The sequence below is a fragment of the Homarus americanus genome, unplaced genomic scaffold (genome assembly GCF_018991925.1).
Source record: "Homarus americanus isolate GMGI-L3 unplaced genomic scaffold, GMGI_Hamer_2.0 scaffold3665, whole genome shotgun sequence".
NCBI classification, from domain to species: domain Eukaryota; kingdom Metazoa; phylum Arthropoda; class Malacostraca; order Decapoda; family Nephropidae; genus Homarus; species Homarus americanus.
Genome location: NW_024733117.1, coordinates 4,697 through 25,902, shown reverse-complemented (window position 1 = coordinate 25,902; position 21,206 = coordinate 4,697). Strand labels below are relative to the sequence as shown.

At 37.6% G+C, this 21,206-nt stretch overlaps 1 protein-coding gene across 1 annotated transcript; it reads right to left on the bottom strand.

The window, feature by feature from the left end:
* Window positions 1-5,411: 5,411 nt before the first annotated feature.
* On the bottom strand, window positions 5,412-9,700 carry LOC121869258. Its single transcript, XM_042370507.1, has 4 exons — window positions 9,551-9,700; window positions 7,350-7,462; window positions 6,878-6,978; window positions 5,412-6,491 (listed from the first exon to the last, which is right to left on the bottom strand). Exons 3-4 carry the CDS (start codon window positions 6,961-6,963, stop codon window positions 5,870-5,872), a joined length of 708 nt encoding a protein of 235 aa, XP_042226441.1. The 5' UTR covers window positions 6,964-6,978; window positions 7,350-7,462; window positions 9,551-9,700; the 3' UTR covers window positions 5,412-5,869.
* Between the last annotated feature and the right edge of the window lie 11,506 nt (window positions 9,701-21,206).

Sequence of the window (21,206 nt, the reverse complement as noted above, 5' to 3'; positions counted from 1 at the left end):
AATTACTGTACACTACAGTGAAACCTCTATTTAACGGACAATGTAGAAAGGAGACTCCGCTATATAGAGGACCCGTTTTATGTGAATCCCACATCTAATGAACTACAGTATGTTAGATAGAGATAAAAGTCTCTTATATTGAGGATCCATTTGATATGAAACCCCATCTAACAGATTATATGGAGAGAGGAATCCATTATATGGAGGTTTCATTGTAAGAATGGACATCGAAAACTTGAAGAGTGTACAGTTGCTATCTACTGTACTTTACAAAGAATGCATTTAAGTAGGTAGAGTTCACTCAAAATAATAGGGTTTGGTAGTGGCAAAGTAGTCCCATGAAAAAGAAACATACTTTATTTAAAAAAATTCTATGTTTACTGCTATACAAGTGAGGAAGAAATTGTGGATGAACAGGAAGAACTAATCTAAGAACAAAGATGCACAAAGGAAATGCTTACCATACTACAAGTTTAATAACTAAAAGGAATTTCAAATTCTAGGTGCTGTACATGTGGATTTTGGCCATTAAGAGGGATGCACCAATATACAATACATACATAGAGTGACCATATATGAAGGATAGTATACTGTATATAAATACAGCCAGGTGATGCAAATACAGCACACTATCATTTCATAAGATATCAATGATTAAAGTAAAGTTAGTTTTTTGGGGGAAAGGGCCATTATATCTGCACATTTCAAAATGTAAGTAAACCCGAATAGCTTCTTTGCAAATAAAAATCAACACAACCTCCACAACCCATTACAACTCACGAACATTAAACATTTATTAGCTGTTTAATGGTGAAATAGTTCTGATAAACAATAAGCACCAATATACTGTAATTCCCTGTGAACCCATTAATTTCCCCTTTCTAATATTACCACCTCCTAATTAACAATACCCTTACATTACAGTACTGTATGTTAGCCCAAGTAAATGCTCTCAGTACTGAAAAAATCAAACCTCCGAATATTTCATTGCTTTTTTCAACTCGGCACCTCTTGCAATCTCTAGGGCACGTTTTAAACTCCTGCGATAGTTCTTGTTGAACTCTCACCCTGTTAAAGGAACATTTGAGGCTTCTAGAAATGAATATATAATCGTAACAGTACAGTAATAAGTTCTTCATTAATGTTAAATAGTACATTTTATGTAATTTACACTATTATTCTATCTACATTTTGTAATTTTCTATTCTCTGCTCCTATACTGTATACATAGGGCATATCAAGGGAAACAGAAACCTCAAGAACAAAATGGTCATGCCAGAAACACTCGAAATACACAAAAACATAACACACATAATGAAGCCATTTACAAATTTCAATGATTACTATCAGAAACTCACCTCCTTTTGGGTCAGGACTGATTGAAAGCTAACAACCATGAGATATAGCAATCATATATTATTTGTAATATCTAAAAGGGAAGAAAAAAGGTAAATTGGAAACTCTTGTAAATGGTTGGTTAGCCTTATATCTTTAGACTAAGTGACAGTCCCTGTGCATATCAGATTGCACCCAAGAAAAATACAAACTCACCCAGAATGGTACCTTAAACACTTGAACATAAAAATCATGGCAGCCCTATGAATTGTCATGGAAAAGACTCATATTAAGTATGCCAACAGTCAGAAATGGCAACTTAAGACAGCTTGCTGAAAGGCCTATTCACATGACCCTGTTGGTGGTGGCAATAAATATCTTTAAACATTAATGACTTCTGGCAAGAGACAACGTCCTGTTCACTAGCATAGTCAATGGCTTTTCTTTCAATTACTGTAGTGTAAGTCTAATTTGCATTAGTAACTTACTCCCTGTACAAATGCACCTCAACCTATTATATTCATGTCAGGTTTAGTAATAATTTCTCAAATACTGTACTATATTTTCTAAAAGTTTACATATAACCAAGAGGAGCTTCTCACCTTTGCATGTCTAACTCGTGCATGTCGTGTTACATGAGCTGGGGAGTGTGTTACCTGAAAGATAAAATAGCCATTATATAAACAGAAATGGATATTTGCTTTATGTGGCCATCACAAATACAGGAGTCATGGACAAGCAATAAAATTACTCACAACTCACTGACTTATACTGGGAGGATTAAAAATATATATACAGTATAGTCTCGGCTTACGCGTTTGGTCATTTACGCGGCACCTTGCCAGACTGGCAATTTTTATTTACACGGTTCATTCCATCATTTACGCGGAAAGCGGCGCGGGCAGGGTGCACACAAGGTCACCCAGTCAACAAAACATTACCGAGTTCTTCACCCGCCACCCACCACGGCCAGCCCAAGTCAGTGATAGTGAGGATATGGACTTTGAGGGGTTTGACAAAGAGGCCCTGCAAGCCTCTGTGGTGGATAGTGATACAATTGATACAAGTGATACAGGTGAGGGCCAATTAATCTGCCCTCTGCCTCAGAACCAACCCCCCATCCCCGTGTGCCCAGCCATCTTTTCTACTAATGTAAGTGTTAAAAAACCTAATATTATTTATATTTCTTTTAAATATTAATTGTGTGTGCATACCATCATAAAATTAAGATGTTATTTTTACTACAACGTACTATTGTGTCAGAAAAAGTGTAGTTTGGGGGTCGGCCCAGTCTCTATTTCAATTAATCCCATATGTTCTGTTATTTCGTTTACACGTTTTACGCGGACCTCCACGGTTTCAATTGACCGCGCAAATGAAGACTATACTGTATACAGTTTTTTTTTACCAGAGTAACGAACTCAACCACTTATAAACACACCTCACACTCCTCAGAAGTTGGCTCTTCAACCTCATTAAGGGTTTCTCCAATGTGATTCTGATATGCAGTTGCCAATTCTCGTACAGTACAGCCTGTTTTTGAGCTGAAATATGATAAATTGATTAAATAAACTAAAAAAAAAATGCAAATGTAGAGATCAAAATGATACTGGCATGATGTCATCTCCACCCCCACCAGGAAAATAATAAAAGTATCCTAAAAACAAATGGCCCCACTTTACTGTAAACCTACTTTGTATAACAGGTTTTTTTAATTAAACAGAAACAGATTTGTTCACCACCACTGCAGAATTAGGCTATTTGTCCCTCCCTCCCTCCAGGACCATAACTTTAAAACTATGAAATATTGCATCTTAATGAAGCTTTACCACATTATGCATAAGTGGAATGAAATTTGTCAAATAATATTTTGTCCGTATCTTCAAGGATAAAATTAGGCATATTAATGAAGTGTTCATGTCCACCCTGAAACCTATGAACCAAAAAGGATATCAAGGTACATTAACACAATGTAGCAACTGCCAGGCAATACGTCATGGACCAAGTGGGGACTTAACCTTCAAGGTTACAGCAGTACCCTGGATACAGTACAGAAATCTGTCTGTATTCACTCCACAACTTCTTAACCAATGAAAATATCCCCATGACACACTGGTGCAACTTGCATCGCCAAAAGACAAAGTGTCATGCACAGTCCCGATTGAGGTCTAACTTATAAGGGAAAGTTCATCTTCAATATATAATAAACAACTTATATCCTTCTGTAACTCTTTAACTAATATGGAAATTATCTTGAAATATCAACACAATATACTCCACTACCAGACAATGTCAACTTTAAAGATCAACAATGTTTTTACAATTGTTGACTGATTACAACAAGATTATCAGAGAGAGATCACCTTTTCCCAATATCACTTTACTCCTGACTTCTTCACACCACTGACTGCTTAAGATCATGGGGAAACATGCTATACTGTCGAAAGTTTCAGAGCAATCACAAAGTTTGTTTATAAGTCTGATCTTCACCTTGATCTCTGGTTATGCCCCTGACTATAAAGGGAAGACTAAAAATTGGCATAAGGTATAAAAAATAAAGGCTTTACTAATGCATACTTTGGTAAAGTTTCAAAATAAAATACAGTTGGTCCTCACATTAAGCGGTCCCGCATTCCGCGTTTCACCGTTAACGCGGTGCCTTGCCAGAACCTAACATTCTTACATTCCGCGGTCGTGAACCCCATTACGCGGAGAGCGGCTGGCAAGCCGCGCCATTTTTGGATCCAAACCTCCCGCCATCCGCCATGTTGTGTAAGAGGCGCGAAAATGGTGCGCACAAGGTCGCCCAATCATCAAAACATTACCGAGTTCTTTACCCGCCACCCACCACAACCGGCCCAAGTCAGTGATAGTGATAATTATAGTGAGGATATGGACTTGTATGGACTTTGAGGGGTTTAACAAAGAGGCCCTGCAAGCCTCTGTGGTGGATAGTGATACAATTGATACCAGTGATACAGGTGAGGGCCAATAATCTGCCCTCTGCCTCGGAACCAACCCCCCATCCCCGTGTGCCCAGCCATCTTTTCTACTAATGTAAGTGTTAAAAAACCTAATATTATTGATATTTCTCTTAATTATTAATTGTGTGTGCATGCCATCATAAAGTTAAGATAATATTTTTACTACAACATAGTTGTGTGTCGTCAAAAAGTGGAGTTTGGGGATCGGCCTGGACTCCATTTCAATTAATCCCATATGTTATGTTGTTCACTTTACGAGTTCCTCACTTTCCGCGGGACCCTCCGGGTTACATTAACCGCGTAATGTGAGGACCAACTGTACTGTGCATACTTTAGAGTTCTTAAATTTTGATAACAGTTGGAGAGATGGATAACTAAAATCTAGTCCTCATATTTTGCAAAGCAGCAGGGGACAAAAGAGTACATTTCATGAACATAGTAACTTTGACCTTAGTGAACCACTCAATCCTCCTCCCTCACTTTAACTTGTATACTGTTCCTTTAATGAAATAATTTTATTGTCTATGGCCATTATCTGCACATTTTACAATCATTATACTGTATATTACTATTCTCCACCTATTACACCTCAAGAGCATCACTCACCCAGCAAATGTTCGTGGAGAATGTTTTACAGGGGTCATCGCGCGTGTCCCCTTCTGGCGTACAGTAGAAGACATTGGAGAGTCCTTGTCTGAATTTGGTGTACAGCAAGCACGCTTAAAACTAGTGTGTACTGGACTACCTGGAGTTACAACTTGGACAGTTGACGACGATGGACAAGGGCTTAATAATAAAGCTGGCAACTGGCGCACCTTAGATCGATTATCCGGCGAACCGGCCCAATTTCTGTGTTCTGAGTAGATGTAGCAGCCATTACAGTATTCTCAGAGGTATAGGAGGTCGCTGATTGTGATGGCTTCATAGATGTTACTGATGGAACAGACCTAACAAGTGGTGATTTCTGTACAACCTGAGATGATTTGCCGTCTTTCTCATCTTCAGGTTCAGTAAGAAATAAACATAGACCAAGTTTTTCTGAAGCCACAGATTCTTTTTCAGGTTGTTCTTCCATTTTCTTACACTTTGTCCTTGTAGATCTAGTAGGCTGATCTACACCTAACTCGTCAAACATTCGTTTCTTTGTTCTTGTTGTCCTTGGTTTTTGTGATTCATTGTCTACTGATTTATTAATGTCATTCTTGACTGGAGTGTCAGTTAAGGAAATTACCTCTATCACCTTTTTCTTTGTACGAGTAGAACGAGACATTGGGATTTCCTCAGATGGCTGTGCAACAGCTTTCTCATGGGTATTATACCCCTCCTCTACTGAAGACTGTGAATCATATTCCACATTTTCAAATTTGTTAGTCTGTTCTTTTGCCTTAGTCTTTGTGCGAGTCATTCTTGGTTTTGGAAAGTCCATGGGTGGTAACAACTGACCTTCTGATTCATCAATTGTATCGAGCAATGGTAAGACCTCCTTTTGCTTTGTACGAGTTAATCTTGGTTTGGGAATGGGATGAGGCTGATCTGCTGTGCTTACCATATTATCTGTTATATCTCCTCGTGTTGATAACTGCAATTCCTTTTGTTTTGTTCGAGTGGTTCGACCACTTGGTATTGGTTGTAACAAGTTTTTCTGTTTGCTCTGGCAAAATCCTAACTTCTTCAGGGGTTCTGGATTGAGAATTACACTCGTCATAATTCTCACATTTTGTACATGCATTTTCAGTACAATTATTGGGAGATAAAGGCTCTTCTTTTTCTTTGCCTTTACACATCTCATTCCCTGATCTCTGAACATCCAGTTCCTTTATTCTGGTGCTTTTGTTATCGTCGCTGTCTTCTAACCTGAGGTTAGAGTATGAACAAGTTGTTTCACTAATACAACCTACACCTTCCTCCTGATATGCATTTGTAACAGTAACTTGTGTTGTATCTTTTGAACTATCTACTTCTTGAGATGTGTGTAAATGAGATAATCTTTCAAGACTGACTTTAACACTTAGACATTTTACACCATCATTCTTCTTACTTGGTGTGTCTAGTGCTAAAGGATTAACAGCTGATTCACAAGGATCAACAGTTGATTCATATTCCATCTCTTCAAAATGAGACTCACAATTTTCCCCATGACCAGAGTCTGCTCCTTTTACTACTTCTTTATAACTGAAAAAAAGGCATAAATCAGTAAATTACATAGACTACAGGTACATAAATATATATTTTCTGAAGTATTTTAACATCACATGGTTGGCCAAATTCCACAAGTTTACCACAGTACGTTAATATGGATATGGTAGTTACAAGATCTGTCACTTTAGAGTTCATATACCTGAGACAATTACTTTGCTTAAAACAGCTACCACTGAAAATGTTGCCTAGGCATTTTGCATATTCAATTTAGGCTCTGTCTGCCCTCTGATCTAAGCTAATCAAACAACTTTAACCCCACATCTACTCTCACCCACATGGCCACACCAATGGAGTTCCTATAAAACATTCACTTGAGTTATTATAAAATGGCAAGTAAGGTGTCAATGGTCCATAAATACCTGGAGCTGCTTTCAAAGGAGTCTCCCTTGAAAATAACCTGACATGTTCCTCTTGTCTTTTTTGTTGTCATAGGTACCCTTTTCATTTTCTCGTGAGCGAGCTGTCAGAAATAGTAAAATAATCCAAGTTATGGCTATAGAAAATACAGTATTATTCTTTGAAATTTATCACAAATTTACATTGCTAATATGCGTCAAGTGTACAGTATTATGTACCCAACATGATAACTAATAAGAAACTATTTATCATTTCTTCCTTACTAATGAGATACAAATTGCAGCGAGGAGAAAAATATGAAGGAACAAAATACAAAGCACTTGAATAATTGTTCCACATACAAAAACTTCATAGGAGGGATGTTAACAGAGAATACTTTCAAGACCAGTGTATTCAGCAACAGGAAATGGCTAAACAGAACAAACAAAAAAATCATTACAGTACAATTATTCCTGTAACAATTTGGATAATTACCCGAGATGCAGCTCTGCCCCTCCTTGGGGGTGTTTCAAGAGGGCTTTGATTATTGATGTTGCTTCCTGTGTTACAAGTGGACAACCTCTTGGATGATGAAAATACTTCATCTTCTGCGGGGATGCAGGTGGAATACAAGATGATAATAATAAAAACAGCAAACACTATGGAAAGACATACAGTACAGTACAGTATTCCAAGTTACATTCCTAGATCATGTTCATAAATAAATTTATTGGGAACCCAGAACCATGGGTAGTAGGCAGCTACCAAACATGGAGGTACTACCACCTGGGAAGATATTGGCAGCATAAGTATTGTCTAATGGTAGACTCTGCTGCCATATGGCACCACAAAAATTGTGACCAAGTCCCAGGTTGCTGAACTGACTTTCTGCCTCATTTACACACAATTGCAGGGTCTCAATTGTTTCTCTTACTTTGACAACACAGCATACATATATTGTTTCTCACTCTTGAACTTTTTTTTCCTTTCTTTTTTCTATTGTCATTTATTATATCATTATAATCAGTATTACTGTATATCATACACATTTTTATTTTTTCTAATTTTTTATTATTATTATATTTTCGCCCCCAGGCCCTGATGTGGGTCATTGACCTGTGCCCTGGTGGGCTAATTCCCCCCCTTCTCCCAATAAATAAAAAATTCACAATAAAATATAAATAAAACCCATCCCTACCGGTACTTATAAAATCATAACAAATTATAGCCCGTAAATAATATGTGGAGTCATAATGCTGAACAAAGTACAGTACAGTATTCATTAGTACAGTATTGTACCTGGGAAAGTTCGTAAGTTGATCTGAATTTTTATTATGACTATACTGTAATGGGATCATATTTGTAAATATGAGTATAATCCCTTTATTTCAAACTAATGGGGGAGACGGGGGTTTGGAATGCCATAAATTTAAAAATAGGAGGGAAGGAGGGGATTTTACTACTTACTACAGTACTGTATTACATAAAATTTAAATACATGTACAGTCAGTTCTGCTATAACGCGATAGTTGTGTTCTTGTAAAACATCGTGTTATAGAAATTCGCGTAATAGAAATAACAGGGCTTATGGAGAAAATAGGGTTAGGTGCAGATTACTACTTGAAATCGAAAAAAATATAGTAGTTAGCCTAACACAAAGGATAGCACAGTCTAAATAAATGTTACATTCATATCTAATAATGAAATCATACAGTAAATGTAACACTTTACCTTGAAAAAATATGAATATAACTTGATGGGGGAGAAGGGTGATTTTGAGGTTGATAACATCGAGCTTCTCTTCAAGTGTTATAGCCTTTCTTTTACGATCATCACCGGGAATGCGATCACCAGAACACTTCTTGGAGATATTCTTCTTTACCATATTCACAGTTAATGCCACAAAATTGGAGAAATAGTAAGCAAAATCGTGTTACAGCAAACAAGCGTTCGAGTTATACAAATATCGTTCCTCTATTCATAAATCGCGTTAGAGCCAATTCGCGTTGTCAAAACACGCGTTATAGCAGAACTCACTGTATCCCTCATCTTGAAAACCTAACGTTCGAGTAAAATTATTGCTAAATGTGGGATAACAGCAAGCTGAAAAATACCCATAACATAATATATACTGTAGCTCACAAGTGGGGAACAGTTACACCCCCCCCGGCCTGGGAGTGAGATCTAGGGGTACGGTAAGCAAGACATGGATCAAAATGCATGTAACAACTGTGGTGTTTATTGGTTTTATTGCTCAAGTTCTTAAATATTTTTCAGTTTGCCTGTTGTGCTTAGAGATTTATATTTTCCTCTGAATTTTCCTCATTTGAACTCATCATTAATTTGCAAAGCTAATAGGACTGTACTTGGATTGATCAACAACAGATTTTTACAGCTGGAATTTTGGCCTTAATTTGGTTAGGTTCAAATCAGGATGATATAAATTGAACATAGGCAATTGGTTCGAAGTAGAAATTATCTGTTCATGCTTGAGAAAAGTTTGAATTAGGCAAAATCTGTATTAGCCGAGTTGAAAATAACAAGGTTCTACTGTACAGTACTGTACTTTCCATCTTGAATATTTTTTTCACTGAACCTACTGTATCAGTTTTTGAATTGTATAAATGTAAATTAAATAAACCATAATTTATTAAAAACCTGAGACAATTCCCAAGGATTCCCATAAAAAATCTCGCCTGCAATTGATGAGTGATGAGGTTTCTTCAGTCGAGATTTCTTCTTGCCCAGAGGGGTCTTGGGCAAGAGAGTTGGATCAGGGGAGGAAAACAACTGACGGGCATTAGCGGTTACCTCTTCTAAACACAAGAAATGTTCCTGAATAAAAGAAAAAGAAGAATCCCTATATATATATATATATATATATATATATATATATATATATATATATATATATATATATATATATATATATATATATATATATATATATATATATATACAGTATATATATATACATAAACATATATATATATATATATATATATATGCTGATAACCACAAGGAAAGAAGAAAACACGAAGTTCCCAAGCGCTTTCGTGTAATTCACATCTTCAGGGGTGAGTACAGACTAGAGAGAGTAATACAAATCAAGGTGTATATATACAGAGGAGGGTGAGACCAGGTCCACAATGGTCAGGTATGAGGTAATGACCCTACTAATCTTTAAATAGCACACAACGGTTGGTGGTCAGGTCAGATGGTCAAGTGACCCGGCCTTCTCACCTGATCACAAATCTTCTTAATTACAAAATTGTCCAGCTTGTACATGCCGTTACTCAAATTCATGTTGAATGCTTCGGTATGTTTAATAAGACTAGATTCTATGATGTTCCTACTATCAATTGAATTACATGGTAATATTGAGCAGGCATTATCCCAGTCAATGCAATGCTTGTTATCCCTCAAATGAACAAACAGAGCATTGGATTCCTGGCCTATCCTAACACTGTATTTGTGTTGTTTAATTCTAGTTGCAAGATCTTTACCTGTCTGGCCTAAGTAAAACATATTACATTCCTTGCAAGGAACTTTATAAATGCAACCAATTGTGTTGTTGGGGGAGTTCTTGATTAACATTTGTTTAACAGTGCATGAGTTTTTAAATGCCACATTGACGTTCCAGGTTTTTAGCTGTGCAGGAATGTGTGAGAAATTTTTGTGAAATGGTAATATTAAGATATTCTTATGGTCATGGGTGGGCTTGGGATCAGTTCTATAAAAAGTTTTCTTAGTAATGTTTTAGCATTTGTCTATGAAAGATCTAGGGTATTTAAGGTTTGAGCCAATATTATATATATATTTGTATTCCTCATCGATGAATTCCGGACTGCAAATTCTCAAGGCACGTAAAAACATTGTTGAAAATACTGACTGTTTGACTTTATTATGGTGGGCAGAATAATAATGAATGTATGAACACACATTAGTTGGTTTTCTATAAATACTGAACTTAAAAGTGTTACCTATTTTGTGTATCAGAATATGTGTATATATATATATATATATATATATATATATATATATATATATATATATATATATATATATATATATATATATATATATATATATATATATATATATATATATATATATATATATATATATATATATATATATATATATGTAACCGGTCGGAATTTACTGGACTTTAATTTCTCACTTGACTTGGGGTTTATTAAAAATTAATAGATGGTAATGGCAGTGGAAGCGCCCCTTTGAGAAAAATCCCGAACCAGCACAAGAACACTTAAATCTACGAAACAAAATGAACTGTCCGTGACCCGTGGAAGGATAGCGTCTGTGACTGGGATGAATGAGACACACTGTAAAATTTAGACACTTATATTCCCTCCAACACTACAAACACAATCATATAATGGTACACCAATATGCGCACCTCTTAACTTAAACTTAAAACACTACTCTGGGGACTAAAAATTATACATGATATAGAAATTATTAGAAACACAGGCAACAATAAATTTGAAGTATTAAGAAATGTTGCTTGCACCCATGAACCAGGCCTTAAGGGCTTTCACAAAATAATATCAGTCACTTAGGAAATGGTATTAAAAATAAGAAATTAACTACTCTACAATGAATAGGCCTTAAGGGCTTTCAACAAAACAATATCAGTCACTGAGGAAATGGTAATAAAAAATAAGAAATTAAATACTCTACAATGAATAGGCCTTAAGGGCTTTCAACAAAATAATATCAGTCACTGAGGAAATGGTAATAAAAAATAAGAAATTAAATACTCTACAATGAATAGGCCTTAAGGGCTTTCAACAAAATAATATCAGTCACTGAGGAAATGGTAATAAAAATAAGAAATTAAATACTCTACAATGAATAGGCCTTACGGGCTTTCAACAAAATAATAGCACCCCAACAGATGCACACTTCCTAACCTAACTTAACCACTACTCTGGGGAACAAGGTTATACCTGAGATCAGAATTATGAAGAACAATTAGATGCATTAAAAGAATCAAATCACAGTATCACTCTGGTTCCACTTAATGGCACAAACATTCAAAAACAATACTATCAAAATTATTTAGGACTATTAAACTACACACGTCAAGATAATATTAGTCTGAGGAATGTTGTTAACTACACCCGTAATAAAGGAGGGAAGATGTTCCTCTAGGTATCTCCTAGAGACCTAGACTCACGGTCTCAGTGTGTGACCATTAGTTTACTCAGATAGCCTCAGTGTACTCCCAGTGCGTCCATAAAGCGGAAGGGAGTGAGCCAATCAGACCTTGTACAGTTGAGAGAAACTTTAGCTTCCCGTTAGCAAGAGCGTTTCACTAAGCTGCTCGGGACATGTGGTGTTGTGCACCCGAGTGGTAAGAACTGATCACCCACTGTGGATGCTGGTCCCGTCGTTTTAGTTGTCGGAAGCACTCGTTCACTCAAGAGATCCTTTGCTACCCCGCTAAACAGTGACAGGCCTACACTGATTGGTCCAATGGCGACAATCGCCACCCTCAATCATCAACGGCAGTCAATCTCTCGCAGTCAACTCCGGTCAACTCCAGTCAAGTGGGTTCTGACGGAAACCCTGAAATGAACTCACTGTTAGCTCTAGTTTACTTTACCACTGCCCTATCTAACCCTGTCTGAGATCGCATGAGACTTACTTGTTATACGGCAATAGCGCAACACAGGTGACTAGGCCACGTGACTATTTCTGTGACGGACGCGCAGGGACGTCTTGTTTTGTATGAATCCTCCCCGTGACTGAGGGCCAGCCAGCGTCGCGTCCTCTCAAGGCGTTAGCTTAGGCCTACGTGACATATTTTCCACCTAACTAATAACTCCTTGGGACACCCGTAACATTATTCAGACTGATAAACGATCTATAATAATTTCAAATTCAATAATAGTCCCTTACTTCATGAATCGCATCATTATTAATTCGGTGAATTACATTTAATATCATATAGGCCTAGTTCCGCAATCTCTCGCTATGAGCAGGCAGCGCTCTCTCCCCTCAGATGACCTTGAATGCTCAGTATCGCTAATGGCGGGGCATTTGAAATTACTCTGAAATTTCTGAGTATTACATATATATATATATATATATATATATATATATATATATATATATATATATATATATATATATATATATATATATATATATATATATATATATATATATATATGGATCCTTATTTGTGTTTACTATTTCATCCTGGTTGCTGATTTCATTTGTGGCCATGTTGACTAGATTGGTCATATCACATTGAGCACCTGGGGTCCCAGAGTGGGGTTTGGACTGAAGAATTTCCTCAAGTAATCTGTTACTTTGCTCAGGAGCAGGATTTCTGAATAAAAAATGTTTTTGCATTTTTAATTTTTAACATCTTTAACAAATATTGAAGAACAAACTATTGCTATGGAAAATGTTCCTGCTACAGTGACAAATTCCAAATAAAAAAATCCATATTTAAGTTACATTCATAAGTGACATGTCACACAGAAAAAATTTGCTTTCTCATTTTATTCCTCATAGTCCATGAACTGTACACAAAACACAAAAAAATAACTCATTACCTGGCAGTAACTTACCTCATGTCAGTCTTGAGGGTGTGGGCATTGAGAGCCTGAGTGAAACTTTCTGAGGTGGGAAGAGTGAAGGTTGGACCAGCTGCCAAACTAGGTGGAGGTGGGTCGGGTACACCTTCAAATAAAATACATTTTCTTAGCTCCAACAACTCGATGCATACTGTAATAGCATAATTTAATTTATTCTGCAGGAGTCTATTTAATTATCTGTATATATCATGGCATTGAATATTTCTAGCTGAATGCAATTCCCATTTTTTCAAATTAATTTTGAATATCCATCTTTGCAAATATTTACGTTCTCTTAAACTACCTAATTTCTGGAAGTCCTTAATCATTTAAAAGCCCCTAACTCATAGGTCTCTAAATTCCACTGACCATCTCTCCAAAACCATATGTAATCTTATTACATCAACATGTCCACTGTTTTGCAAGGTTTCCTCTAAGTAACTCTTAACTTACCATTTCTTGTGCATCATTTTACTCGTATCTACAGTATGTCCTTGAATAGCTTAAGTCATCAATCATCATTTACATTCAGTATGACTGTATCTTTTCCTGTATATGCCACTGGTTGTTTTCTTAATCCTTATTCCTTTCTAAACTACATATTAAAATTGTGGTACATAGCTGCCCACCACATCAAACAATAAATTAATAGAACAGTTTTGATCTGAAATAAAGAGTCTAATGAACATACTAGCCAGGTCTTCAAATCCCAAATAAACCAATAGTTACTTTTGGATTTTCCACCCAGCATGACTGTTAAAGACTTACCCATTCTTTCCAACATGTCACTGTCTGCCAAATGTATACTGTCATTGTCCATATCCTCATTATCAGGATCTGTGATGGCTATATGTCGAGTGCGTTTCTTCTTTGATTTTCTGCGGGGTTGTCCATTGCCTGGGTAGTGAGATTATTGGATGTTTCAAACATGGTAGCCACTAGCAAATATTTTTAATAGGTATTAATCCTTTTTAGTGAATATGGACAATATTCATCACTTTTAATTACAGTACAAAGAAAAGCCATTACAGTATTCAACCATTCTGAGTCTCACATATGGTACATCTCAACCTTCAAATACATGCCAAATATGTTAACAAAGTAAAACCATGTTGGAGGGCTGACTTCACATACCCACAGGGACCTATCAAGCCATTTCTTATTAGAAAAATATCACAATGAGATTAACAAGCCCTGCCCTGCTGGGTCTGAAAATATACCTCTCCATGAAAATACTTAAATTTTAGGTTCATTATATGCACTTTGTTGGATTTTTACTTAAAGGTATGAGAAAGTGTGAAGTAAAGCATCCCTGTACCATATGTAAACACAAATAAGCTTGATATTTTAAAGCAAAAATGACTGCTGCATGTAGTAACTCAATACAAAAACCAGCTGAAAAGAACTTCACATCATTTTTTAAACACCCAGAACGTTTTGATAGACATGAAAGAATAGTGTTACCACTTTACTGAAAGGGATCAGTCACACACCAGTGGGTGAAATAATGTTGGTCAAAATCTCCAATTTCCACACAAAACCACCCTACATATTTTTTCACATGTTTGGAACTACTGTACTTTACACTAATAAATGGGAAACATAGACATCAGTGTTTCATGCTATCAAAAATGAACTAAAAATAAATCAAAAGACAGTTGACATTCGTCTGCTCTTAAAATACTTCAAAGGTAAACTTTATTAAGTTTTAATCCAACATAGTTAAGAGTTAGCTCTTCTGAATCTGAGAGGAGAATCTTCCATATAAACCATGCTCATCGAGATAGTTAAAATTTGTTATCATGTACCCCCAAGAGAAGCACTGTACATGAAAATAGAGGCAATGGTTTCCTTTGCATACTCTACTTGACGTAAGTTTGATGACATTCAGGTATGATGAATATTAAAAAGGGACACACTGGCAGCTGTCCTTGCCTTCCAAGCATGGGCAACAATTATAAAATTTTTAGCATGAAAACTTCTACTAGACGGTAACAGAGAAGTATTTGCATTGAGCACCAAAAATCTACGTCAAATATAAGAAAGTTTCACAGCCAAGGGTGATGTTTATTACCAGAGGGATGAATGAGCATAAATTAATACTTCAGTCAGTTATCAGGTTGGTGGTGATTATAAAATTATAACAGCCTCTTGTATATATGAGTATGATTCCTTACCAGAAGTAATAATAAGGAAATACATAAATTCTTATGTATTCAAATTGAAATTTTGTACATCATTTCACTCACATAACACTGTACACTACTGTTAATATCTAGAGTGGTTGTGATGCACCATCTTTATGTGAAAAGGATTTAAAAGAATTCATCACCACTTAAAAATCATGCAAAAGTAAAACATAACAGACAATTCTTAAATACCCAGATGATATACAATCTAAATGCCAAGAGCAGAACACAACCAAACCTGAGTTTTTGAGTGATACAGGAGCTGAATCATTAACTAAACTTGCTGGTTGGGAGTCTACTGGATCTAGCTGAATCAGATCTGCCTCTTCAGGTGAATACAGAGGCTGTGAGATTAGTCCATGTGCTGGACTTATTGGATTCACTGGAGAACAAAGGGAGGAGAGGGATGAAAGAAGTTCTGGGGAGTAAGAGGATCCTGCTGGCACTGCATGCATCCCAACCTCATCATATTCTTGACCTGTTAGAGGCACATCATCAAACACAACCTGCAAACAACATTACCTTAAATGAGCAGTAAAAAAAAGTGATAATAAACATTTATTGAAGAAACACAGTGAGTTAAAAAATTTAACCATAAAAGATGAAAGAGAGTTAAGTTGGACAAGTTAATGATACATCACAAGGACTATTATGATTTTGTGTCCTCAGAAAATGACCAAATATTTAACAAGTTGTCAAGTTCTAACACATACATGAATAAGTTTCTCTCTATCAAACATAAAGCTGCACATATGACAAGTGTTACATTAGTAAAGTTAATGGTGAAAATAATTTCATAACTAAGTCAACATATATAGTACCTTATGATTGGCAGTAGCAGGATTTAGCTGTCTGATAATTTGACTTCTGTAGTTGAGGTCCCATGTGATAGGGTTACCACTTATCTTGAGCACTCTAATATGAGGTAAGGCACCAATGGGTGACAACGCTTCCTTCAAACTTAATACATTGTCCCTCAGATCCAGCTCCTCAATGTTATTCATTTCATGTAAACCTAAATAAGGAAAAATAAGTAGCATCCTTACAGAATATAAAACTGTTGTAACACTTCATCTTAAAATACTACTGTATATGATGTCCATTCTTAAAAGAGTAATGTAAATGGCTGTTAAGCAACCCAAAACTACAACAAAATATATACGCACCACTTATGTGAGAAAAAAGATTGTTATTGGCTATGAGAACTATAAGAGAGTAGGTAGCAGTAGGAGAGAGACGGGGAAGGAGCCGTAGTTGGTTGTGGCTCAGGTCTAATAACGACACAGTAGGGAGGTACTCCAGAGCTGAGGCATCCTCCAGTTCACAATGGCTTAAGTCTAGTATCTGTTCAAACAAAAACATATACAGTATTAGCACAATAAACCTCAAATTTCTACTAAAGGCGCTATCATACAAATTGCCAGAAAATATATACATGTACCTAAACACTGTAATACGTGTGAACTGTAATTGAAAGCTTAAGTACCAAAAATAGTTTGGTTTCAATAATAATACTGTAATAATCATCATCATCATCATAAACGTTTTATGTACATTTTCTATGCTTGCAATGGTTAGCCATATAACCATTAATTCATAATATAAATTATGACAGTTTCTATGCCCTAATTACTCCAAAAAAACATCACAGAACGTAAATAACCAATGAGACATAATCCCTTCAAATCTTATCAAGAAAAATCCACCAAATTTCATCAGTGCTCAAGCATTTAGCTTTATAAACAGTACAGACCAACAGAGAAGCAAGCAAATACCATACTGAATGACAGAATATACAAAAAATTCAAATGTAATACAATTTCAAATAATCCCCACAATAGTAGTACAAGATACAGTAAGTACTTACATATTTCTTGCAACATACCTTAAGGTTTGGCAGGAGACTAAGGCTGTGGTCTAAACTGTACAATGAGTTGTGAGCCAACACAGCTTCCTGCAGTTGCTCCCATGCAAACTCTCCTGCCTGATATACAGTATAAACACTGTTAGTTAGTTTACAATACATTAGTGGAAAAACTAAAAAGGCACTATAACAAATGGATATATATATAATATATATATATATATATATATATATATATATATATATATATATATATATATATATATATATATATATATATATATATATATATATACAGTATTACCCCGCTTAACGCGCTTTCACTTAACGCGTTTTCGCATATACGCGGTGCCTTGCCAAAGCTGAACTTTCACTTAACGCGGATTTTTCCACAGCAACGCGGTGAGTGTCCGGCTCGGATGCTATTTTTAGATTTTGACCACGCGCCACCCGCCCGCCCGCCCTCCTGCCTGCCTGCCTGCCTCTCCCTCCTCCTCCCTCCGCTTGGGCAAGCGGCGCGGTAAGGTTGCGCAGTGTGTGTCTTTGTTGCGTTATCACTGACGTCATATGACGTCTCGGACTGTGATTGGCCATGCAGCCCTACCCCCCTCTGCTGCTAGCTGTAATTGGCTTAAAGTATTATGACGTGACTACCCCGGGGAGGGAGGGAGGGAGGAGAGACGACGCTTGACCTAGCCGCGGCAGTTTCATCCCTCAAGGCCACGCCGTGTTAACGCGCATCCATTGTTCCGTAAAATGGCTTCCGCCGGACCACCACCCCCAGAGAGAAACCTTTCCTTACCTGGACCCAGCGGCACTAAACCAAAGAAGACACGACGTTCATTAAGCTACGAGCTGAAGTACCAAATTGTTCAAGATTTGGAGAAAGGAAGACGCCAAGTTGATCTCGCGCGCCAGCATGGCGTCAACGAATCTACGATTCGTACGATCAAGAAGGATGCAGCCAAGATAAAGGAGCACATGAAGCTCACAAAGTCTGCAGGTGCTTCAGCTATCAGGTATTGCCAGAACAGGGTGCTGGCAAAAGTGGAAACTTTGCTGGTGAGTTATTTGGTGCGTCAGGCGCGACGCAACATGGCGGTGGACACGCGCTCAGTGCAGGAGTACGCACGTGAGCTATACACAGCAGTGACACGTAAAATGGGAATTGCAGAGCCCAAACCCTTCAATGCTTCCCATGGTTGGCTGCATAGGTTTAAGAGGAGGAACAAGGTCACCAACATCAGCATTGTTGGTGAGGAAGCGAGTGCTGACCGTGCGGCGGCTAGAGATTTTCCTCCGTTTTTACGTGAGATTATGGAGGAAGGACAGTACACTGACGACCAGGTGTTTAACATGGACGAATCTGGTCTTTTCTGGAAAAAGTTACCTTCCAAGACCTTCGTTGTCCAGTCTGCGAGCAAGGTAAGGGGCCGGAAGATGCAGAAGGAACGCATCACCGTCCTGTTTACCACCAATGCCTCCGGTACCTGTAAACCAAAGTTATCGGTGATTCACAAAGCCCGCAAGCCGCACGCCTACAAGAATATGGACATGAACAAGCTTAATGTCCACTGGCTAACCGCACGTAAGGCGTGGATGTCCTCTTCTCTGTCCCTCTTCTGGTTTGACAACTTTTTTGTTCCTGACGTGCAGAAATTCTGCGAGCAACAGAATGTTCCATTCAACATTTTGTTGCTCCTTGACAACGCACCTGGACACTCGCCCCTACTAATGGATCGTCACCCCAACGTAAAAGTGGTCTTCCTTCCTCCCAACACCACGTCATTAATCCAGCCTATGGACCAGGAGTTAATCTGCAACGTTAAAGCTGCATACTCGGCAAAGAAATTCAAGCTCCTGAACGACTCTACCAACACCAAGGATGAGTTGCGTAAGCTGGGTGACACTGACAGCGAGAGTAAAAGCGACGAGGACAAGGAACAAGAGGCGGCGACTCAAGAAGTTCTCGTCAAACAATTTTGGAAGAAGTTTAACGTCAAACAAGCTGTAGACTTCTTGGTGGAGGCATGGGATCTGCTGTCTACTGCTACGATTCGTCACGCATGGAGACATGTGTTGCATGGCATACCAGGTGAGAGGAGGAGTCAATCTGTTACTGGTCAGGTTCAGACTGTTGCAGTAGCAGTGGACCTTGCCAGAGAAGCTGCGCAGACTGTTACAGCTGAAGGCTTCTCCGAGACCACCAACGAAGACATCATGGAGGTGATCAGAGATCCTGAAGTGACTGCCGACGAGATGTTGGAAGAAGAACCCGCCAGTGAAGAGGAGGAAGAAGGTGCGTCATTCTCCGAAGAACCTAGTTTAAGTCATAGTGATATTAAGTGTGTCATAGAGTTAACAGAAAAAATTAAGTCCATCGTTTCCCGCGACACTGATGATGAACGCCATGACGTCTTCCATAACCGACTGGTGCAGGCTATGGAGCCGTACATCAAGGTGTATCACGACAACATCAAAGCCAGCCGTCAGCAAAGCATAACCGAGTTCTTCGCCCGCAACCCACCACAGCCAGCCCAAGGCAGTGATAGTGATAGTGAAGGTGATTTTGAGGGATTTGTCAGGGAAGCCATGACAACTGTAAGTGACAGTGATATTGATTCACCTAGTAATGGTGATTCACCTGAGGGGCAGTAATCTGCCCTCTGCCTCGGAACCAGCCTCCATCCCCGTATGCCGACCCATCTCTTCTACTACCGTGAGTGTTCCTTAAAACTTTTCGTTTTTTAACCTATTCTTTATTTTTCCTATGTTAACCTTTATCTTTCCTAACCTAACCTCTTCTATATTACTTGTTTTTCATGCCACCATAAAGTTAAGATAGAATTTTTACTACAACATAGTTATTTGTCGTCAAAAAGTGGAGTTTGGGGGTCGGGCTGGGTTCTATTGGAATTAATCCCATATGTTCTGTTATTCACTTAACGCGGTTTTCACTTAACGCGGGACCCTCTGGGTTCAATTGACCGCGTTAAGTGGGGTACAACTGTACATATATATATATATATATATATATATATATATATATATATATATATATATATATATATATATATATATATATATATATATATATATATATATATATATATATATATATATATATATATATATATATATATATATATATATATATATACAGTATTACCCCGCCTAACGCGGTTTCACTTAACGCGTTTTATCATATACGCGGTGCCTCGCCAGAGCTGAACTTTCACTTAACGCGGAATTTTTCATCATATACGCGGGAAGCGGCGTGGGCACCATGCGCACAAGGTCGCCCAGTCATCAAAACATTACCGAGTTCTTCACCCGCCACCCACCACAGCCGGCCCAAGTCAGTGATAGTGATAATTATAGTGAGGATATGGACTTATATGGCCTTTGAGGGGTTTGACAAAGAGGCCCTGCAAGCCTCTGTGGTGGATAGTGATACAATTGATACAAGTGATACAGGTGAGGGCCAATAATCTGCCCTCTGCCTCGGAACCAACCCCCCATCCCCGTGTGCCCAGCCATCTTTTTCTACTAATGCAAGTGTTAAAAAACCTAATATTATTGATATTTCTCTTAATTATTAATTGTGTGTGCATACCATCATAAAGTTAAGATAAAATTTTTACTACAACATAGTTGTGTGTCGTCAAAAAGTGGAGTTTGGGGG

Excerpts from the sequence above, each read along its gene's own strand:
- LOC121869258 (XM_042370507.1), bottom strand. The coding sequence starts at position 6,963 with ATGAAAAGGGTACCTATGACAACAAAAAAGACAAGAGGAACATGTCAG. Across the intron at positions 6,492-6,877 it reads TCCTTTGAAAGCAGCTCCAG|TTATAAAGAAGTAGTAAAAG; the intron begins GTATTTATGGAC and ends CCTTTTTTTCAG.